The sequence below is a fragment of the Puma concolor genome, chromosome B1 (genome assembly GCF_028749965.1).
Source record: "Puma concolor isolate L17-30 chromosome B1, mPumCon1.1.hap2, whole genome shotgun sequence".
NCBI lineage: Eukaryota > Metazoa > Chordata > Mammalia > Carnivora > Felidae > Puma > Puma concolor.
The window spans coordinates 127,378,411-127,403,537 of record NC_141670.1 but is presented as its reverse complement, the minus strand read 5'-3'; the positions used below and the strand labels follow the sequence as shown (position 1 = coordinate 127,403,537).

Genomic DNA, 25,127 nt, shown 5'->3' with positions numbered 1-25,127 from the left:
AAAACTTCCATCTGATGTGGGGTAGGGTGAAAAAATAATGACTGGAATTAGTTCTCAAATTTAAGAACCTATCGACTCTCTTGGTTAAATTAATAAGCATATCACAAAATGAGGGCTTAGAATAAGAATGAGGTACGTATGCATCCAAATAGCTAAAACAAATTATTTTCATATTTAGTATTATATTCTTTGGTACACACTTGCTTAAGTGCTTAAGATGATGATGTGTAAGATAAAAAGACTCAAGACTAAAAAGGTAAGCTGAGATCTACTTGTGAGAGCCTTTCTGCCATGCTAAGCAATGGCAAGCCCTCAAAAGCTTTTAAGCAAAGGAAGAGGATCAGATATCATACTCCCCTCATTGTGACAGACGTGACAGAGGTGGTGGTAAAGAGACAGAAGGTAGTTAGGAACCCATCTGAGTAGAGTAGGAGGAATGACGGGGTCTTGAACTCGGCTAGTGATAGTGCGGAGGAGGAAGAGGAGAAGGAAGAAGCAGATTCTGGAAATAAAAAGATCATACATTTCAGAAGACCCAAGTATTTGGAGAGTGCCAGGAGGCAAGAATAATAGTATATTCTTAGCTATTGCAATTGTTAAGATGGCACCATCACTAGATGATATAGTACAGGATTAGAAAGGAAAGTGAAGAGAAAGATAGCGATGTACTTGGTACAGGTTCAGTTTGGTGTGTACAGGATATTCAAATGGAAAGTGCAATAAATCCAGATCATGTGTTCTCAGGCTCAGTACTACTGACATTTGGGACTGGATAATTCTCTGTTGTCAGGTTGTCCTGTGCATAGCAAGATACTTAGCAGCATCCTTGGACGTCACCTACTAAAAGCAAGGAGCACCTCTTCCAGCTGTGGTAAAATAAATGCCCACAGACAGATGCCTAATGTCCCCAGTAGGCAAAATCCATCCCAAGTTGAGAAACACTAGAACTTATAAAAAACCTCCTTGTAAGCGATTTGTGCTTTGTTGTCTAGGAGACGACCGAAGCATGGGAAACAGATTACATCACCAGGAGAAAGACTGAGTGCTCAACGTACAGGACACCAACATTCAAAAGAAAAGGCTGCCAGCAAAATGACATGGCATGAACAAAGAGGCAAGAGAGAAACCAAACAGACATGTGTCAGAGGAGCCAAAAGGAGAATAACGTTTTAACAAGATGAGAGGCCAACAGGACAAATGCAGGGAAGGATTCAGAAGGGTGAAGAAGCCACTGGTTTGGGACATTTAGGTGTGAATGGCAAGTGAAAGCCAAGCTGGGTTGAGGGGTGCACGGGAACTGGCAATATGACCATCATGAGAATCTACTGCTCTTTTGAAAAAATTTTATGATGACAGAAGTCAGCAACACCATTAAGAGACAATGGGTTTGAATGCAGCATGCTGTAATTCTTAGGATATGGTGTAGTTTTTGGCATGGTTTTCAAATTCCTGCCATATGAAGGCACTTCTTAGGATGATCCTTGTTTCCTAACTGAGAATGGTGACCACACATCAGAGGCACATCCTTCGAGAGACAGGTTTAACTGAGCCATCATTGAATACCTTGTAATTATTTCGTTTTAATGGTTTGGCTTTAAACTCCATATAAATTTTATGTAATTTCTAAAATGATCTCGCATTTAACCCCCCACGAGGCAATACTTCTTCCTGCAAAATCCTTTTAATTTCTGCCATAAACCCTCTTTTCTAGCTCTCAGGTTGTGTAATGAGCATAGAATATATTGTGGTTGTCCAGGAATGCAGCTGCTCACTTCTGGATGCCTCTGCAAGGGGAGGGTGGGTAACGTTTTAAGCATATCCTTTATCATTTGCAGAGATGTGATAGAAGGCAGGCTGGATGCCTTGCAGGCAGAGAGAACACAAGGGTGACGAATGAATAAGCATGAAAAACGGACATTTGTCAGCCAGGAATCAGATGTAAAACAGAACGGTTCAGAATAATGTGGGTATTCCTGTCAGGAAAAGAGATGAATTTCTGCCCTTGGAAGACCTTTAGGATTCTACATTTCTGTTTTCTTTCCATTAGTTCTGCTGATAGTAAAATAAGTATAAAGTCCTTTCATTATAATCTAGATTACTTTTGCAAAGTCAACTTGGCCTACCTCCGATTTAGTCGTTGATTCCAGCGATTAAAAGAAAAACCAGCTTTGTCATATGCATGCATTCTGAGAGATGTTTACTTAAGAGCATGAATATTGGCTTACTAAATCCATACAGCAAAATCCAATTAGCAGATGTAGAATCAGACTTGAAACTATATGGATTTCTATTTACCATTTACACAGTAATCAAAGAAAGCCTTTCAGAACCCCTACATGCATGGGCACATACGACGTCTCATTTTCTATTGTAGAATCTTGACGCTTTCAATCATTTTTTTTTCTTTTGCAAAATAATACTACTGTGGTTACGAATTATTTATGAAGTGGAATACACTAATTAATGGCATTCTACAAACATGAACTCTGCTTTTTGGCAATGTGGTGAACAGAAATGAAGACTAACTGGGAGTTCGAAGACTGGGCCTTTCCCTTTCCTCATTTCTAAAATAAAAATAAATGTATGGGGGCGCCTGGGTGGCGCAGTCGGTTAAGCGTCCGACTTCAGCCAGGTCACGATCTCGCGGTCCGTGAGTTCGAGCCCCGCGTCAGGCTCTGGGCTGATGGCTCAGAGCCTGGAGCCTGTTTCCGATTCTGTGTCTCCCTCTCTCTGCCCCTCCCCCGTTCATGCTCTGTCTCTCTCTGTCGCAAAAATAAATAAAAACGTTGAAAAAAAAAATTAAAAAAAAAATAAATGTATGGATGCTTCTGAAGGTCTCTTTTGCTATATAAAAGGGCCAATGACTGATTAGATTAACATTTTAAATATGTGTTTCAGGGGAAAAAGGTTTTCCTGTGTTGAACAAAATACTTCTTGGTTGTGATGGATTTTTAAGGAGCTATACCAATGACTAGTATCTAAAAGAAACAATAGGAGAAATCATTTTTAAATAATAGAGGAGTTGGCGAATCTTTGAAGACAACAGCTTATAATTTTCCCTCAGAACAATTTTCATGGAATTTTTGGATACTTGGATCTATAGGTATAGCTAAGAGAAAACAGGGAAAATGATAGGTTCCAGATGATTCAGTATTAAAAATACCAGAGAGTTCTTTATACAAATCCAAGGAAGCAATCATAAAAGCCAACTAAAATTAAAACTTGGATGATTGTAAACGCATTGAGAATAACTTTGACAAAAGTAATTTTCTGTCTCCATGGAGAGATGGGGAGGGGAATGCCTACCCAAAATAGCATGTAAGAAAGCCCCATCATGTCAATGTGCATATTTATGGAAGGGGCAGAAAATCACATCTCCATCCCTTGAGCATCTCTGCCTGACACTCCAAAAAGGGGGAGTAACGCCTACGACTGAAAAGTCAAGGCTGCACAGGCCATTTTTGAGTATAATGCATCACACTACCATCTAAACACCTGTGAGCCCCACTGATTTTGAAAGGAAACCGAAAGAAAATATCAGCAAGAGATGTTCCTATAGTGTCTGAGTAGGCAGGTTGCTGATACTGGTTTTTTTTTTTTTTTTAAAGATGACTATGTCCTTATTCTAAGTTTTTTTTTAATTGTTGATATTTATTAAAAAATATTTATTTCCTCAGCAATATTACTTCATTGTACAGAAAGATTCATTAGAATAAAATATTTTTTTATTTATTTTTTTATTTTTTTTTTGAATAAAATATTTTTTAAAAGACAGATCTTGGCAATGTGGTAGACTGACACTATGAAGTCAAGAGTTCTCCATAATTTGGCTATTGTGGATAGATAGCACAGGGGACATGTGCCCCTATGAATCAGCACTCCTGTATCCTTTGGATAAATTTTTAGTACCACTAAGTCGTAGGGTAATTCTATTTTTAATTTTTTGAGGAAGCTCCATACTGTTTTCCAGAGTGGCTGCACCAGTTTGCATTCCCACCAACAGTGCAAGAGGGGTCTCCTTTCTCTACATCCTCGCCAACACCTGTTGCTTCCTGAATTGTTAATTTTAGTCACTCTGGTGTAGGTGGTATCTCAATGTGGTTTTGATTTGTATTTCCCTGATGATGAGTGATGTTGAGTATCTTTTCATGTGTCTCTTAGCCATCTGGATGTCTTCTTTGGAAAAGTGTCTATTCGTATTTTCTTCCCATATCTTCACTGGATTATTTGTTTTTCGGGTGTTGAGTTTGGTAAGTTCTTTATAGATTTTTGATACTAACCCTTTATCTGATATGTCATTTGCAAATATCTTCTTCCATTCCATTGGTTGCCTTTTAGTTTTGTTGTTTGTTTCCTTTGCTGTGCAGAAGCTTTTTATATTGATGAGGTCCCAATAGTTCATTTTTGCTTTTATTTTCCTTGCCTTCAGAGACATGTCAAGTAAGAAGTTGCTGCGGCTGAGGTCAAAGAGGTTGTTGCCTGTTTTCTCCTGTAGGATTTTGATGATTTCCTGTCTCACATTTAGCTCTTTCATTCATTTTGAATTTATTTTTGTATAAGGTGTGGTGTAAAAAAGTGGTCCAGGTTCATTCTTCTGTATGTTGCTGTCCAGTTCTCTCAACACCATTTGCTAAAGAGACTGTCTTTTTTCCATTGGATATTCTTTCCTGCTTTGTCAAAGATTAGTTGGCCATACATTTGAGGGTCCATTTCTGGGTTCTCCATTCTATTCCATTGGTCTATGTGTCTGTTTTTGTGCCACTATCATACTGTATTGATGATTACAGCTATAGTACAAGCTTTGTAGTCTGGCATTGTGATGCCTCCAGCTTTGGCTTTCGTTTTCAATATTACTTTGGCTATTGGGGGTCTTTTGTGGTTCCATGAAAATTTTAGGGTTGTTTGTTCTACCTCTGTGAAAGATGCTGGTGCTATTTTTATTGGGATAGCATTGAATGTATAGATTGCTCTGGGCGGCACTGACATTTCAACAATATTTGTTCTTTCAATCCATGAGCATGGAATGACTTTCCATTTCTTTGTGTCTTCAATTTCTTTCATAAGCTTTCTACAGTTTTCAGCATACAGATCTTTTACCTCTTTGGTTAGATTTATTCCTAGGTATTTTATGGTTCTTGGTGCAACTGTAAATGGGATTGATTCCTTGATATTTCTTTCCGTTGCTTCATTATTGGTGTATAAAATGCAACTGATTGGTGTATATTGATTTTACATCCTGTGACTTGGCTGACTTCATGCATCAAGTTCTAGTGGTTTTTTTGGTGGAGTCTTTCAGATTTTCCATGTAGAGTATCATGTCATCTGCGAAAAGTGCAAGTTTGACTTCTTTACCAATTTGGATACATTTTATTTCACTTTGTTGTCTGATTGCTGAGGCTAGGACTTCAAACACTATGTTAAACTATATTGGTGAGGGTGGACATCCCTGTCATATTCCTAATCTCAGGGAGAAAGTTCTCAGTTTTTCCCCATTGAGGATGATATTAGCTGTGGACCTTCCATATATGGCTTTATGATGTTAAGGTATGTTCCTTCTATCCCGACTTTCTTGAGGATTTTTATTAAGAAAGGATGCTATATTTTGTCAAGTTCTTTTTCTGTATCTATTAACAGGATCATCTAGTTCTTACCCTTTCTTCCATTAATGTGATGAAACGTCCATCAACTGATGGATGGATAAAGAAGATGTGGAAGATACATATCTATATATCTGTATCTATATCTATATCTATCTATCCATATACATACGATAGAATACTACTTGGCAATGAAAAAGAATGAAATCTTGCCATTTTCAACAATGTGGATGAAACTGGAGGGTGTTATGCTAAATGAAAAGTCAGAAAAAGACAGATATCATATGTTTTCACTCACATGTGGAATTTGAGAAACTTAACAGAAGACCATAGGGGAAAGTAAGGAAAAATAAATTACAAACAAAGGAGGCAAAACATAAGAGACTCTTAAATATAGAGAACTAAGGGTTGATGGAGGTGGGGGTTAGGGGAGGTGGGGAAAATGGGAGATGGGCATTGAGGAGGACACTTGTTGGGATGAGCACTGGGTGTTGTGTTTAAATGATGAATTACGGGAATCTACTCCCGAAGCCAAGACTACACTGTATACACTCTATGTTAGCTAACTTGACAATAAGTTATTTAAAAAAGAAATATATATCTCCTGCTTTTTTAAAACACCATGCATTCCTAATTTATATTAGGAAAACTAATGACTGATTTTCCAATAACAAAGCATCCGTTTCCTAAAAAAAAAAAAAAGAGAATTCTCCAATGGGTAAACTTCAATAGTCTATTCTGGTGGGAATGAAAATCCTTAAATTCCACAGAATAATAATAAGATAAATGAAATATTGCATTATTACTGTTGGTTGTTTCATTTCTTTTATACCTCATAGAGTTTTGTGAATATTAAAAGACATTGAATGTGAGAAGTTTTCGAAAGATTATAAAGCACAGAACATGTAATAAATTATAACAATTTCTATTATTAATACTCAGAGAGGTCTGAAATGAAAGATTATTACTCATATGAGTAAATTTTCAGCATGTCGTTTTCTTGCATACTTTAGCCATATTGTCTATAAACTATAGTATCTAATATTCCTTATTGTCTTTTGGAATTTAAGGTTTATTGCTATGTTTTTCAAACTTATGTGTCATGTCCCCTTAAAGAGTTATGAGATCAATTTAGCGGATTGAAAAACAACATTAAAGATATGAAACCGAATGAAAATACCAAGATGTATCATACATAGTATTATGTGTGTATATATGTATATACATATACATATACCCACACACAAACACACATATATATCTGTGTGTATTTCTATGTGTAAGAAGACCATGATATAAATATATTTTTTATTGTAGGTCACTGTGAAAATCTGAAAGTTCTGGGAGGCAAGATAACATTGTAGCTAAGAGCAGAGTCTGCATAGAGAAAACTGGGTTCAGAGCCAGCTGTGTGACCTTGAGCACACTGTTTAACCTTTCCTTGCCTTAGTTTCTTTAGCCGAAAAATGGGCATAATAATTACTATATTATAGGTTATATAGGAAGACCTATAAAATCTTAACATCGTGTGTGCCTGGGATATATGTGCCTAAAAGATAATATTCCCCCACCCCACCTTTCCCCACTGTATTAGCAAATTTATTACACTACACAGGTATTAGGTATTATCATTACTAGTCAAAATAAATATAATCAAGTGAGACAAAAAATTGATGAGTGTGACGGGCTAATTATTGAAGATGATATTTCACAAAGAGAAATCCAAGGACTGCCATTCTGTGCTTGATAACAGTGCAGATTTCATCTCAGGTTGGGCCTTGGAAATCTACACTTTTAATGGTCCCACAGGTGTGTTTTATACACAGCACTTAAATATGTGAACCACTTAATGACTGACTGTTGATTATTTATGGAGCACCCATGATACGTATGGTGCTGGGCTAGATCTTGTAGGCAGCAGGAGGGAGGCTTTGGGAGGTTGTGGAAACCAAGCAAACTTGCTTCTCAGTGTGGTTCTTACCACCTGGTTCTTAATGGTCCCTCTACTGGTATTTCCAGAGTGTCAGCAGCAGACAGCTTTTGTATAGGCTGATCGGCTTTTGAAATTTCACATGTATCTAGGGACCACGCAGGTGACAATAAATGATAGAAAGTGAGGCACAGAATTTTTTTTTTTCTTGAAACATGATGCCTACCCGGGCTATCTTTCATTTCTAAATTTTAATAGTGACATGAATACAAAACCAATCCACTTTACTTTTTGCTCTTGCTACTCAAGCAGTAAGTTGCATGTTGCCATAAAGGAATGCAGACTCGGGCCCACAGGCCCCATATTTCATTGGTAACAGAAGCTGGTAATGCCAGTCATTATGTGAGCTTTTTTTCTAATCCTATAGGTTGTTAACTACTTAAAATTTATCAAGAATTCTTGCGTGGCCGAACCGAGTATTTTGAGGGCCGAACCGAGAAGTTGGTAAGCTATATTGGGCCTATGAACTGCCACTTTGAGACGTTGGTCTAGCAAATTCAGTGGTGAGTGTGTCAAAGTTAACTTAATGTTTCTTGCGGCTTCTTTCTTACCTCAGAGACAATCCTCTGGATTTCTCCCCATAGCTCTTCTTCCTTCTGACTCTCAGACGCTTAACCAAGAAACAGACCTTGGTGGGCAGAGCTGTTTCTGTTAGTAGGATTCCATATATAACATTTTCCGAATTCACATTGTACAATTATTAATTTATGTTCCCTTGCGTACTTTCAGAAATAATGTTAGGCAATAAATGTTAGGATTTCAGAATATTAAATAAATGAAAACGATTCCATTTTAAATAAATGGAAACTATTAGCACATGAGTCAGGAGAAGCAAGAGGTTTCTTGATGGCTGGAAAGACACTTTGTAATTATTTCTGTAATTTTTGATGACTACATAGGATAAATATGTTCCCACATTCTTTTCTGAACCAGTGTCTTCATTGTTATGGTTGCTATGTAAACAAAACCCTGAATCTCTTTCAGGTAAGTAGGAACGTGTCCAGAGCGGTTATGATTTCTTCTCAGCTCTTGTTCTTTAGAGTAGAAATAGCAAATGTTCGGCACCAGTGCCTTCCATGACAGTGTAAGTCATTATACTCTTTTCTCTGGAGTCTGGATTTAGCCTCACTTAGCTTCCCCAGCACAGAACCCTGGGAGGTTACAACTAAGCAGGAGTTACCATTCAAGATATGTTGCAATTTGCATTCCCAACTGAGAGTTCACTACACAAAACTTTCTGATATGGGGTGTGTCTGCATAGTTATAGCCATCTTTCTAGCAGATATTACATCACTGTTAAATTTCACTTTATTTTTTTATTTATTAAAAAAAAGTTTTTTTAATGTTTGCTTGTTTATTTATTCATTTATTTAGAGAGGGAGAGAGACAGAACTCGAGGGGGGAGGGGCAGAGAGAGCAGGAGACACAGAATCTGAAGCAAGCTCCAGGCTCTGAGCTGTCAGCACAGAGCCTGACGTGGGGCTTGAACTCACGAACCATGAGATCTGACCTGAGCTGGAGTCAGTCACTTAGCTAACTGAGCCACCCAGACCCCCTCACTTTATTTTTTTTAATATTTATTTATTGATTTTGAGAGAGGGAGAAAGAGAGAGCACATGAATGGGGGAGGAGCAGTGAGTACAGAACCTGATCCGGGGCTCAATCTCACAAACCTTAAGATCATGACCTGAGCCGAAATCAAGAGCCAGAGGCCTAACCTACTGAGCCACCCAGGTGCCCCAAGTTTCACTTTAAGAAGATAAAGTAAATAATCCCAGCCAATTAAATGCTATTTTATTTTTTCATTTTAAAAATTCTTTAGGGTCAAATATATCTCGGTGCTTGGTGCTTAGTACATAGGAGATCCTTAAAAAATGTTGAATTAAAATCAATTTCCAAAATAATCTGGTAAACCCGTTTACTGAAGATCTGGAAACAATTTCTCTTATGGTAACTATACAAACTCTTTGAAATTACACAGTTCAACCCCCTTACTTTATAGATAATACATCTAAAACCCTCAGAGGTTAACTTCCTTGTTCAAGTTCAGCAGCTATTTATAAGCAGGCTACCCCATTATGTAGGTCTGTTGAAGGAGGAGTACTACATAATGCTTGCATTTATTTCTTATAGAAATGACCACAAATTTACTGGCTTAAAATACCCAAAATTTATTTTCCCATAGTCTGGAGGCCAGCAATGTGAAATCAGTTTCACTGGGCCACAATCAAGGAGACCGTAAAGCTGTACTCCCTCCAAAAGTTCTCTGGGAGACTCCAAAGCTTGCCTCTTCCAGATTCCATGGCTGCCAGCATTCTTGGTTTGTAGCAGCATCGCTCCAGTCTCTGCTTCTGCAATCCCATGGCCCCTCCTCTTCTATCTGTGTCAAATCTTTCTCTATCTTTCTCTTATAGGGACCTCTGTGATGGCAGTTAGGGCCCACCTGGATAATCCTGGATAACCTCTCCCTTTCAGGATGGTTAAGCACATCTGCAAAGAGTCCTTTTCCATGTAAGGTAAGGTTTACAGGTTCCAGGGACTAGGACCCTGATGCCTTTGGGACCATTATCCAGCCTACCACAGGGGTTATGAGTGTGCAGCTTGGATCCACCTGCCTGACTTTAATCCTGGTCCTGTGTGTTCAGAGATTTATGTGCTTTTATTTATTCACCCCTAGAATGAGAATAACTACAGTACTTATCTCACAGGGTTATTGTGAAGATCAAATAAAGTAATACACGTAAAAACCCTGAAGAGGACAATGCTATTACCTAAAAGCCCTCTACAAATGTCCTCACTCAGATATCCATTCCATCCAGCCCCAGCTGTCAAACTTTGATAGAGTTCCTGCTTATACTGATATTTAATTAAATAAATAATAATTTGTTTATTTACATATTTATTTATTTCTACCAAGAAGCCATACTCCAAGTATCAGAATTAAGCTTCTTGCCTCGCAGACTGAGCAAGTCTTGACAAAGCAGCTCTCGATCTAGAGAAACTCTGTGCTTAGAAGAGGTTCATGTTGCAGTTACCTGTTATACTTTCTGACCATCTTTTGTACCTTCTGACACAGGTCTGTCTTCGCATCAAGCAAATATAGCTGATTTACTATGATTCACATTTTCATACAATTAATTCTTTTACATGTTGGAAGAACAGAGAAGTGCTGAACCTTTTTTTTTTTTTTTTTTTTACTTTTGAAAAATTTGTTTTAATGTACTTTCAAAGTGCTCCTCTAGTGAATAAGATAATTCTGTGGTCACATATAGTCATAATACTTATGCTCTTAGAAGGAAAAGAAGTATCTTTCTTCCAATAATGATAAAAGGCACTAATTATGTTGTCATAGTAGAGTACCACTTATGCTTAAATCACCAACTCTGGCTGTTAATGGGAAGTAAGTGCTGTGAACTGACCAGTATAGCATATTTTGAGAGAACTAGATCAGTCTTCTGAGCTTTGGACACTTATTAAAAGTAACAAATGCCAACCTTAAGGCCATACAGCCCTAAAAAGTTTGCCATGGTTTTCTTTTTCAGGAATAGATTATCTTATCTTGGCTAGAATTTTTAAAAAATCATGATTTTTTTTTAATACATATATTTAGCAACTCTTACCATGATTTTTAAATGTAAGGGACACAATGTCTACAAAATATGAGATGAAGTTCTCTTTCCCACTTGCCTTTTCTTCTCAAATATTGTAAAAGATGAAACAAAACAAACAAAAACCAACAAACCAACATAAATAAACTATATGAAGTTTCATCTATAATTAGGTTGAAAAGTCAAGCATTGTCACAAGTGTGTTTAAAATTCAGATTCACCATTTCTTAAATAAGTGACTTGGTCAAGTGACCTAAGGCTTCCTACTCATAGGACTACTGGGGGCTTATATCAGAGTTTTATTTTGTAACCTATTTTTTAAAAAAGTAATGTTTTTGACAACCCTTAGGAATTTACCGTGAACACTTTCATAATACTTCAATCCAGGGACAGAGGTTGGAATGATCTTTAAGGAAATCAGCAGAAGGATTATCTTGGCAATGTCTTTAGTTTTACCCAGGGATGGCCCTTACTGCACTGAGGTCATTTAAACAGAGAAATCCTAAGTGCACAAATTCCCTGCAGAAGGGAAACATAATTTCAGCCATTCTTCTTTATTTCTTGGCTTTGGGGCATTTATAGAATAAACATATTGGTATTCAGTTTTGCTAAAGGGTTTTTTAAAAAATAAATATTTTAGAGCTAGAGCTCCAAATGACATCCATTACAGAGAAGAGGAAGGGAAAAACCCATACAAGCCACTCTTTTATATTCACACTGCATCTTTAGTTTTAGAAAAAAAATGATTATATGCCATCACAATATTTTTTAAGGTATGTCTTAGGGATAAATAATAAGAAACATGCCAACTTTATGGATGAGGAACCAGACATATCAAAAAGTTAAGGCTCTTTTCTCAGAGTACAAAGAAATGAATGCAATGATTGCAGACAAGCTTTTCTTGCAAATAAGCAGTTTAGCCGTAAACTTCCCTTTTCATACAGCATAAAACATTACTTTAATGGCACATTTTAGTCCAGTGGGTTGCCAGCCCTGCCTATAACACATAGATAGCTGATTTCTCCCAAAATGTAACTTATGAGACAGTGTTCTATCAACTGGTCGTCTACCTCTCAGAATAAACATGAGCCGTGAATGTCTATGGGTTTGTGGGTCCTCTACGAATCTTGGGAATTTCTGTCCAAATACAATAGAAAGTATGTTTGGAAAAACATAGACTGATGAAATCAGGTATGTGTTATAGTTTTTAATCTTCACATGGGGACCACATGATGAACTATTTAATAAAACAGTTGAGATTTATATGGAACAAGAAGAAATGTATTGTTAAAGATTTCCCTCTCACTATCTAAAAAAATCTAAATTGTGCAGTTAATCTTCTCTAATTCAAAGTCTGGCCTCTGTGACTTATCATTGGCTCATTAGGGTGCTTAAATGATTGCACAATGGATCATATCAAACCACAGTTCAGAACTGAACGTTAGGAAACAAGCTATTTATTTGGTGTGCAGGCAAACCTGCTGGGCTATATTAAGATACTTGGTGTCAGGCTACCAGATTCTGTCATGGTATAACCTAAATCTTTCAGAACACCTGGTTCAAGACATATGTTATTTGGCTAAATAACTATAATTTAGTATAATTTAGTTTTGTTTTCTGCCGAGGAGACAGGTTGGAAATGGAAAAGTAACATATAAGGACACAAGCAATGGCTTCTGTGTATATAAACCAACGCAATAATTCACAAGAGTACATATATTTAATTAAAGATACTGCTCCCCCACACCATAGAAATTTTAATTAATGAATTCCCTTAAGAGACATATTGAGTTCCTACACTGTGCCAAGCATCACTGTAGGCATTTTGAATTCCTCAGTGAATAAACCCAACAAAAATCTTTGCCCGTGTGGATCTCACTTCCTAAGGGGGTGAGGGAGATAGACCACAACCCGCTAACATAATAAATAAGCAAGTATATAGTAGATGAGAATTCAGTAAGTGCTACGAAGAAAATAAGTAAGTACAAAAATGTGATGGAGGCTTGCAGGGGGAGCACAGAGACAATCACTTCAGTTTATCGGATGTCCTTGAATTACTTGGGTGAGAAAACATTTTTACTAAAAGAACATATCATTAGCATTGAACAACATCATCACTTTGTCGCATCTTATGCTTTCAGTGTAATTCAATTTCATTCCATTTATTTATGTCTTCAGTTACTTAGCACCAACCATTTGCAAAGCACTATTTTTAGGCATTGGGGCCACAGTGCTAAAGAAAATAAAGTGCCTGATATTGTGCAGCTTATATTCTGGTGGTGGAGACAGTCAACATAAAAGCAAACAAATAATGATGAAGAGAAACACCCTCAAGAAAAACAAAGCAGGTTTGGGGTTCCAAGAGTGACAGAGTTGGAGTCCGTGGATTTTAGGTAAATTGGTCAGCGTTGACCCCAGTGAAGAGAAATCTGAATGAAAGAAGAAAGTGGGCCCCATTTAAGAGTTGAGGAAGACTCTTCCAGGTGGTAAGGAACAGATATTACAAATAGCTTGTATTTGAAATGAGTGTATTGCACTCAGGAAACAAGGAGACTGGTGTGGTTGGAGTAGACCAAGCAATGGAGAGAGAGAGGAACCCGAGGCCTTATTACACTTCTGCACTAAATAATAGCGAGCTTCTGACATTATGCCTATAGAAAAAAAGACAGTTTTGTGAACTACTACCTGACATAAACATTATTGTCCTCCCCTCTCCTATTTGTACCCAGAGTGTTCATTAAAGCCTGGACTCTGTCCAGCTGGTCAGACCAACTTCTCCGTATACCAGCTGTGAACTCAGGCAGGACTTTATAATCTCCCTTTGTTGTCGGTTTTCTCATCTGTAAAATAGTGATTAGTATACCTGTCACATAGGATTGTTCCAAGGACTGAATGAGCTAGTCCATGTGAGCGTTGGTCAAAAGGTATAGACTTTGGGTTACAAATGAATACGTTCTAGGGATATTTTTCTGCAGCATGGTGACTACAGTTAATCACATTGTATTATGTATTTGAAATTTGCTGAGAGAATTGACTTTAAGTACTTTCACTAAAAAAAAAAAAAAAAAAAAGATAACCATGTAAGGAGAAAAATAAGGTGATTGAAACAGTGCCACCATTTTTATCATTATTCTACAATACTTCTGTCCAGTACCAGTTGCATGGGGCTATCAAGCAATTGATGTGGGGCTAGTCTTAATGCAGAAGTTCTATAATTGTAAACACATCAGATCTCAAAGATCCTTGGACAATGCTGTTCTGGATAGCATGCTAGACACTACAGACTCATAAATATGAACAAGGCTTGGTCCAAACCCACAGGTGGTCACAAAGTGGCTCTGATCTCAGGGAAAAGGACAAGGGAGCTATGAGAGACAGCAGAGAGGGCCAACCTAATCCTCCTTAATTCTTCCCAGGAACTATCAAATTCCAATCTGTAGCCAGTGGCCTTTGTGATTTATTGGTTTGCACACAGAATAAAGAAGACATTCTTAGGAACCATCCTGCCACTCCCAGGAAGACGGATTCTCTGTGCACATAAATCCACTGTAACTCCTGAATTGTAGGGGAAGGGTGACCATATGGAGTGTCCCCCCATCCTCAGGCAAGGGGGAAAATTACAATCTAATTGTATGTGAATTGGCAGGGAATTTCGTCCTCTAGGATTGAGAACCAAGGCCTGAGACATGAAGTTGTAAAACAAGAAGATACTGTTTAGTTTTTAATGTTAACTTAGTATTGGTAAGTTTCAAAATGCACAAATAAAGTTTAAATCATTATGTCTGTTGTTATGAACACCTATTATCATTCACTGAGCATTTGTTTTGTGTCTGGCACTATTCCAGATGCTTTACAAGTTTATCTAATTTAATCTTGAAATAACCCTATCATTTGCATTTCACGGTTGATGAAACTAAGGCTCAGAGAGGTTAAGTCATGTGACCAAGGTCATATTAGTAAGTGATGGAACTAGGATTTGAACGTAAGTCAGCCTGGGTCCAAAACTTGTGCTCTAACCAGTCCACTGTGCTACTGACACTATTATCCCTCCCCACTAACAACAACAACAACAAACACATCCCCAACAATCACCACAGCAAAACAGCAGCCTTAGTGAAATCAAGACATATCCCAAAGAAATGACAGTGTTTGTTAACATTTTGCCTGAATTACGGTCTTGCCTTAATACTAGGAATCTTCCCATTGGCTTTATAAAAAGAGGCTGGAAGAAACGACCTAATGAAACTGGTAGCTATCTTACCATAAAGGCTCCTTGGATAGTTACTACAGTGTCCGTTTGAGGTCTCTCAGAAGAAAGTCCTCTCTTTGCAATGGAAGCCACAGCTCCCACATAAGACCCCAGCCCTCCAGTAAATGTGCACGATTCTAGAGCAAGCATGTCATGTTCTCAGCTCATGCCTGGCTAAATTCTAACTCTTAGGTTTCCTTTTTTTGCCCCTCTGTCTTAATTGTGTCACAAATCAGCTTTATATTTTATATAGTTTGAATAAATAAAATATTATAAGCAGATAAACAGAGCCAATATTCATTCCTGCTTTAGAAACTTCTGAAAATAGAGCTTTTTAATGAAAGAATGATGAACCTCTCCATCGTATACGTGAGTATACTTCTAATTAGGTGAGAGGTAACTGCATTTATTTAACCTTAGCATCACAGTTATCTCTGTCGGAGATAAATTTAAGCTTTAATTGCAGTTTATGTGATGGCCATCTGTCAAATACTACTGGGCAAAGCCCCACAGCTCATTTGAAACAGGGCAAACTAGAAAATTTGCAAGTTTGTGCAACATTAGCACAAACTCACATTGTAGGAATCAGCCCTGACAGAGATCACCGAAATTTAACCCCTCCTTTTTTAGTATCATAAAAAATCTACATGAATAAATCTTTACATGTTGGATGGTCGTCCTCGGTCACACACATATGAATTCAGTAAAATATGGAAGTACAGGCAAACCGCTCTTCAGTCTTATTGCATGAAGATGAAAAGGTGTTATGGGCAAATTAACCTCTTACTAGAACAGTTTGTTTGGTTATTATTTGAAAATGTCAAATTATATTTAGTGAAGTTTGTATAATATGTTGCAAAGAAAGATGGGGTTCTTACAGATATTTAATATTTATGTGGAGAATAGGGACATATATATATAGAGTGTGTGTGTGTAATAATATATATATACATATGACATATACATATATCGTGTACTATGACATGACGTATATGTATTTGTATATATATATGAAATTGGCACAAGATATTCATCACTTGGAACTATGCAGTCCTTAAACTTCAGCTTCTAGCCAAGCCAATTTAATATGGAATATAAATTGGCAATTTTAAATATTTATTGTAACTGATATTAATGAACACATAGCAATGAAAGATAAAGATACAGTCATATCATTGTGTTACTTTTGATTGTAATTAGAAGCTAATTTTGTTGGGTTTCTTTTATATATATTTATTTATTTTGGGGAAAGTGCAAGTGGGGTTGGGCAGAGAGATGGGGATCTGAAGAGGGCTCTGTGCTGACAAGCTGACAGCAGTGAGCCTGATGTAGGGCTCGAACTCATGAACTACAAGATCAGGACCTGAGCCAAATTGGGACACTCAACCGACTGAGTCACCCAGCTGCCCCTAGAAGCTAACTTTGAATTCATTTAAATATTTGACCAAAACAATTAGTTTCTTATTTCCTTTAAAAATGTTTGAAACTACCTTTTTTCTTCATGATTAATAAAGTATTCAAGATTTGTGGCAGATGATTGCAGTGGATATGGGGTATGCCACTGAGACCCCTTTTTAGGACTGATCCCACCCATTGGGAGTGTTGCCCTCAGCTGCTGAAAGCTGACTTGACCCAGGACACACAAGCGGGTAGGGGCCCACATCCATGGACTAGTCTATGTGGAGGAATAAAGCCCCATTAACCCCCTATATCTCACGGTGGGGCAACTCTAAAGGGCCATTTGAGCTCCAGAGCTCCTTATGGGGCCATCCTTTGTCCCGAAGCTCAAGTCCCCCTTCTGCTCAATCCTACTGCCCACATATCTCCACCAGTATTGTCCCGAAGAGTACTCTTTAACACCCTCTCTGTGTGCATGTCCCTATCCCAGAATCTACTTCACAGAGAATCCACAAAAGACAGAGGAAAATCTCCATAGATATGCTCAGAGAGGAAAGATTAATGTATAGCATTTTAATAAACTTCACCGGGAGATTTTTATTAACAGTTTTAATTCAACAAAATTTATTAAACATCTATGATGTTCTAGGCGTTAGGCTAAGCACAAAAGATATAAAGTCAAGCAAAACTGAATTAAGCAGAATTTATCTCAAAGAACTTGCTGGCATGAAACACAGACATTCCAACCAGTGAATATAATTTAATTGAGACAAGCCTTGTGTTAAGAGAATGGGCAAAGTGTTCTGAAGGTATAAGAGAAAGGGATGCCTGTCTCTCTGGAGACCCAGGAGACAGGAAAGAGTTCATGAGGACGTCTGAAACAAACTCTTCAAACATCTCTTGAATCATTCTTTCCTCTCTTTCTCTCACATCTCACATCCAACCTTTCAACAAAAGCTATTACCTCTGCCTTTAAATGTAAAATAGTCCTCCCTGTCCACCATTCTGCTTTCTGAGGTTTAAGTTACCCACCGTCAACTGCAGTCGAGGAGCGGTTGTTCCCTTTTCTGACTTATCATGAGAAGGGTGACAGTAGACTAATACCACATCACGACACCTGTGCTGTTCATCTCCTGACGTAGGCATTTTATCACCTCACATCGTCACAAGAAGGAGAAGGACAGCACAATGAGATATTTTGAGAGACAGTGCACGCTCATAACTTTTCTCATAGTATATTGTTACCATTTTTCTTTTTTAAAAAATGTTCATTTCTTTTGAGAGAGACAGTGTGAGTGGAGGAGGGGCATAGAGAGAGGGAAAGAGAGTATCCCAAGCAGGTTCCATACTGTCAGTACAGAATCCAGCGTGGGGCTTGAACTCATGAACTGTGAGATAATGACTTGAGCCAAAATCAAGAGTCGGACGCTTAACCGACTGAGCCACCCAGGCACCCTTATAATTTTTCTCTTTTTTCTTCACTTATTGTTGTTAATCTCTTACTATGCGTAGTTTATAAATTAAACTTTCTCATAGGTATATATAGAAAAAACATAGCATGTATAGGGTTTGGTACTATCTGCGGTTTCAGGTATGCACTGAGGTTCTTGGAACACATCTCTCCCCCTCCCCCCTCCCCCCGCCCCGGGGAAGGGAGACTATTGTATCTAGGATCCAGGTTATGCCACTTTCACTGCTGCTTATCTATGCAAGCTTACCATCCCTCATAGACACAGCCTCATAACTGGTCTTTGTGCTTCTACTCTTCATCTATTCTAAGCACAAGTCATGATTCTGCTGACATGGAAGTCAAATCATGAATTCCTCTGCTGAAAACATTCTAAAGTTCTCTTCTCAAAATAAGAACCAAAGATGTTACACCTACAGTGTCCTGGGCCATCTGCCTAGGATAACCAGCACACTCCTGCCCCAGGGTATTTGTATTTGTGACACTTGCGGCTCCCTCTGCCTAACTCCCCTTCCCCTCCTCCTTCAGGTTTCTTTGACTGTCAGCTTCTTCCAGAGGAATTCCATGACTACCCTCCCTGAGCACAATATACCCCCCTTTCCTGCTTTACTATTTAAAACAATTTTTTTTATGTTTATTTATTTTTGAGATATAGAGCATATGGTGGGGGAGGAACAGAGTCAGGAAGACACAGAATCCGAAGCAGGCTCCAGACTCTGAGCTGTCAGCACAGAGCCTGACACGGGGCTCAAACCCACAAACTGCAAGATCATGACCTGAACTGAAGTCAGGTGCTTAACCCACCCAGGCGCCCCTACTTTTCTCTGTAGCACTTGCCATCTGCTCTGTGCCTGATTAGTAGTTGCTTTATTTAGAGTTCGCCCTTGTTTACCTGAAAGTAAAACTCCATGAGGGCAGGGATCATTACATGTTTGCTTTTGGCTCCATACCCAATAGGTACAACTGTCCCAAGAACAGAGTAAAAGCTTACTAAACATTGTTAAATAAATGAATGTTTACAAAAATGAAGGGAAGTAAGAGAAGGATGAAACCCTTCACTGTGAACAGTAGCTGGAAAGCATGGAAATCAAAGTATTTCAAATGTACTGTGACTAAAATGGAAACATTCTTTGTGGTTGACACTGAAAATACAGGTTGCATATATAAACCATGAAATATAGTTGTCAGGGGCCGAACTGTTCACATGTTGACGTCCTAACCCTCAGGACTCCAGAATGTGACTTTATTTGCAGATAAGGCCTTTAAAGAGGTGATGAAGTTACAATGAGGCCTTTAGGGTAGCTTTAATCCAATATGACTCCTGTCTTTATAGGAAGAGAAATGCGGGCCAGGACAGTTGCAGAGGGAAGACAGTGCAAACATGTGGAGACAAGCATCCACGAGCCCAGGAGAGAAGCTTTCGGAGGAGACAGCATTGCTGGCACCTTGATCTCAGACCTGTAGCTTCCAGAACTGTGAGAAGAAGATTTCGGCTGGTTAAGGCACCCAGGCTGTGGTACTTTGTATGCCAGCCCTAGCAGACTCGGACGACGGCATATGGCATTAATGGTAAGGAATTTTTCCTTTATCTCCAAGCTACTGTAACATTTTAGCAGGGAGGGAAGTGATCTGGGCAGAGACCTGAGTTTCAGGAAGACTGCACTGTGGTAATATGGAGGATGGTCTAGAAAAGGGAAATAAGTGGAGCCATTGAGACTGGCTGGGGCGTGTTTGCAATGGTTGGGATCTAGATCAAGTAGGAGGGAAGGGAAGAGGCAGGTATGGAACTGGGAGAACCCTCAGAGCCAAGACTATTGGGGCTCAGTGACGTGTTGGGGGGTGATACTGACATCCACCACAAAACAGAATTTAGTCAAATGCAGACATTCAAAAGAGTTCAGATCATATAATTGACATGGATTTCAGTGGTCTCATACTTGAGAAAATTTCTCAGTATGGAACCTTAAGGCAGATTAAAGCAGCATTCATTGCTGCTCAAGATGTGAATAGCACTCCTTGAGAAGAGGGGCCTGCAAAAAACAGCTGCAGGCTACATCTTTTTCTTAGGGATAATATGTATTAGCATATTTAAAAATCCGAGAATTTTGCAATGAATAAACCTATTTAACTTGGCCCCCCAAAAACTATTTTCCACATTTATTTGATTATGGACCGCTTTTTTGTGAGGCACTTCCCAACCTCTCCCTAAACATGAATACTCTAGAATTTAACACAGTTTGGAAAATAGTGCTGTGTTTTGATGCACTAGAATGGCTCCAAAAATGAACAGAGAAGCTTTGTATGGGTCATTTCTATTTCCAATAACAAAACTAATCAACATTGTCTTAACACACTGGCAGAATAAACTTATTAAAGGAATACAGTTTGGTTTTCCTGTAGCCTAATTATTACCAGATTCAAAAAGAAAATTCAGAATCTTTTGAAAGTACCACTAATTCTTTCACATCCCTAAAGACAAACTAAAAGCGTCTTGAAACAACAACCACCACAACAAAATGGTATCCTGGGGACTTAAGGGGAAAGTGTAGCTCAAATGCAGAAATCTGGGAGTTTTGACTACGGTTCTTTGAATTTAGAGCAGTTACGGTCTACATTTTTCCACCTTCCACCGGTTTCTGAAACCCATGTGGCCCGTGTGCCATGACTCACATGCGATGCGCACATAGGCCTTCCTGCTCTTTGTGGTGCCCGCCGAGCTCCAGGCCACACACTGGCACCAGTAATCTTCCGGCCCAAAGAGTTCTTCCACTTGCTGGCGGGAAATTTCAATGCTCACTTCCCGGACAATGAGACCTGCCAAGAGAAAGGAAGATTGAAGTCAGGAAAAGACTGGTATGAACAACACTCAAACCATCACACCGCGTATTTGCCCCGAGTGATCCGTCTTGATGCCATAGATCAACACACCAGGTACCGTCACTGTCCACCTGTGATTTTTCCTCTGGCCCCAGTTATTGGACTCTCAACTTTTTCATTTTCTTATTTGCTATTTCAAATCTGCTTTCATCAGAAGATGGAAGTCGAACAGATCTATCACTCCACAAAATTACACCTTTTCTCAAATAGCCTGACAAACATTCACCCTCCACTGAGTTATCTTCCTTGGTTTATTCAAACATGAACTTGAATTTCACGTCTCCTAAGGAGATGGTAACCAAATTATATAGGTTGTGGAAAGATATCTGTGTGCTGTACATAACCTTACAATAACTAAATCTTCCTAACTCTTCACATGAAATGACAGAGAATAACCTAAAACTATAATCATAAGTATATAAGTCACAAATATATATAAACACATACCACATTTTATTATAATATCGTCTGGTACCAAAAAGCTATATACAGTTTTACAACACCTTGTATAGTTTTACAGTAACTAAATCTTCCCCTAACTCTTCACATGACATGAGAATGACCTAAAACTATAATCATAAATGTATATATAAAAATATATATGCCAGGTTTTATCATAATATAAGCTAGTACTTTATAAATATGTGGCGATTATTTAAAACTAAGTTATTTTAATAGTTGCATTTTAGCTATTAAGGCACACTGTTTTCTTTAAAAAAAATACCAGCCTTAAGTTAACAAATCCCTGCTATTTTATCCAAAGAATGTGTGACTTTAAAGTTTTCATGCACAATATTTTGAAAGCCCAAATGTTTCTCTATAATTGTAATGTAACCAAAACCCTCTGAAAGTGTCTTCCAGCTAAAATGCTCAAATAATTGGATTTTATTTTACAGCATTATGTCATCCTAAATAACAAAAAATGAACTAAGAATCTGAGATTATCATTTTAGGAGTATTTATCTTAATGTACCTAAGCCTATTTCTTAGAGTCATTCTGCAATGTGCTTCTTTGCACTGAGCAAGAAGGATCATCTGATCAATGCACGTGGACAATTGCCAGTTTGCCTGCACACACTTTCCGTATGAGGTACCTATGGAGAGTATTGGCAGGGGCATCCTGAGGGACTAGAAGAATTTGACTGGGTTAAGTACAAGCACAGTAAGAAAGATTAAATATATTTCTTTGTACTTTCTATTCATTCATTCATTCATTCATTGCACAAATATTTAATATCAATTATAGAAAAGGTATTGCCCTAGGCACTTGTGAATCTCTGATGAGTAAGATAGTCCTTACCCTCAATGAACCTATATTATTGTGCAGAGGGTACATATTAACTACAGATTATACAATTTATTATTTAATTACAACTGTGTTCAATGCTGCAACCAAGAAGTATAGTGAAAATGAGAGTGAATAACAAGTGAACTCAACTAGTACGAAGGATCCAACGTGAGTTAACTTGGTTAAATTATCTAAGGAGAGGGTCGGAAGATATGGGAAAATGCAGGAAAGAGAAAGAGGAGATTGAGAACCCAGGAGAAGACAACTGAGCACCAGACACAGAGATGGTGGCATGAGATGAAGCTAGGGAGAAGAAAAAGATCGGTTAATATATATTCTTGTAGACCGGTGGTTCTCAAAGTGTAGCCCCGGAACAGTTTCATCAACATCACCTGGGAACTTGTTGGAAGTCAAATTCTTGGGTCCCACTCCAGACTCAAATTGAGTACGAAACTTTGAGAGTTGAGCCCAGCAATTTTGGTTTAACAAGCACTCCAAGAATTCTGATGCATGCTACAGTTTGAGAACCACAGCTGCACTCCATGTTCAGAATTTGGGATTTCTTTCTGAAAGTCATGGACAGCACCAAAGTGTGTTAAGCATGCAGATGATGTAATCAGATGAGAATGTAAATATAAATATATATGCACACATACATATGTGTATATTTGTGTATATATACACACATCCACATATATATGACTATGTTATGAATATGAAAAATATGAATATTAGGAATTTTTAGTTTCTAAAAGTTATGATTTATTAAACTATTTGCATGACTTCTTGGTATAGGTGACATGAAGAGTACAAGAGTATTCCAGAACTTGTCCTAAAACCGAGACCATGCTCAAATGGGTCAAAGCCCTCAGGAAAAATAAGGAACACTCAATATAAATGGATGCTGTTCCACTAGGGAAATAAGCAATATTTTCTATCAGGAACTGCAGGGACTTGAGTCATAGAAACAACTAAGTCCTTAGATCCACTCAAGAGCCCCTGAACTGAAATGAAGCCCAGGAAAGTGAATTTTATAAGCCAAGGCAGGGCAAGATCCTGAAGGGGCAACTCTGTGGCCAAAAATGTATTAAATATATTTAAAGTTATTGTTTAAAATCTTGGAAATTAGTATCCTTTATGCTTCTACAGTGATCAGTTTAAAAAAAATTTTTAATGTTTATTCATTTTTTGAGAGAGAGAGAAAGAGAGAGCGCATCAGTGGGTGAGAGGCAGAGAGAAGGAGACACAGGATCCGAAGCAGGCTCCAGGCTCTGAGCTGTCAGCACAGAGCCTGACATGGGGCTTGAATTCACAAATCGTGAGATCACGACCTGGCCGAAGTCGAACGCTTAACCGACTGAGCCACCCAGGCACCCCCACAGTGGTCAGTTTAAAAAGAATTTTCAAGAAACTGGCATATCTAAGTCCCTCACTCCTCTATGAAAAGATCGGTATGTTATTTTAGTCAATGTCTAAATAATAGAACAATCTCCACAGCATAAATCCCAACTTATTAACGAATAATGCTACTTCCCTTCTTCTTTCCTAGTCTCATTTCCTGTCTTACTGCAATTATTATTCTCATTTTCTGATATCTAGGAGTTCATGGAAGGATGGCACACAGCTTTCCCCCTCACCCCTGCCCCACCCTCCTTTTTTATTCCACTCTCTGGCATTTAATACTTTTGCCTGTTTTACTTGTTTATACCTTCTCTCTTCATGCAGAAATTCAGTTACTGGAAAGAAAACTCTTCCTTTAAAAGCTGTTGCAGTAAATTTACAGTCACCAAAGGGCTGGTAAACCTGTAGTGTGTATTTCCTCAGAACTATAACGGCTCTTTCCAAAATGCAGGGCAGCAACAAATGGGCTCAGGATATTAAAACCACATACAAATATTTTGTGTCCCAAGATGATAACATCAGGCTTTATTCCCCCTCCTTTTACTTAAAGCAATTACAGGAAACCTAATTAAATGCTAGGGGAACTTCACTAGGGCCACTGTATCCTTCAGCCCAAATAGGCTCATGGATGTTTCTGCTGACCACAAATCTGAGGCCTTTTAAGAAGCCACAGACCGACCCTCCTGCTACAGGGATTATTCATAGTATGAATGTTCTGAATTGTGTGGCTCAGGCTCCCTGTGGGTGCAGGAGTCAAACACACACCGATTTTTGTGTTCAGCTTGATAGACGCCCCATTCAGGAGGAGCTGGATTAATTTGTTGGGTATACTTGTCCTGCCACATGCCCAGAGTTTACATTCTAACTTTTGGTCAACCACACTAGAACAAGAACTGAAGCAGGAAGCCTCTAAACACTTCCAGCTTAGAATTCCCTACAATCAACTGCATTATTCAAGTTCTGAGTTACTTGGTAATGTACCATCTTTCATTACCATAGGTAAGTTCTTTACCTACGACATTCTGCTCGTCGGCCCAGAGGCTAGTGGTTTGGCTAAAAAGTAGGTAATATCCTTTCTCTTTGAAAGTAAAATTTGAAATCTGCTTGAAGTCTTGAGATGGAAAAAGCAAGCTGCCTTGAAATTTGTAATGCCATCAGCATCACTTCCAAGGCGGGTTGCTTTGAAGAGCATTTGGGAACTTGAAATTGGTTTCAGGTTACTTAAGGATGGGGGTGGAATGCTTCCTTCTA

General features: G+C 38.3%; 1 protein-coding gene across 3 annotated transcripts in view; it reads right to left on the bottom strand.

The window, feature by feature from the left end:
* Positions 1-25,127, bottom strand: part of UNC5C (unc-5 netrin receptor C) — a 362,171-nt gene that overhangs the window by 106,983 nt on the left and 230,061 nt on the right. For all 3 annotated transcript variants that reach the window (XM_086704535.1, XM_025921473.2, XM_086704537.1), the window contains exon 3: positions 20,981-21,124. In XM_086704535.1, the coding sequence (XP_086560661.1) occupies positions 20,981-21,124 (144 nt within the window). The remainder of the gene's footprint in view (positions 1-20,980; positions 21,125-25,127) is intronic.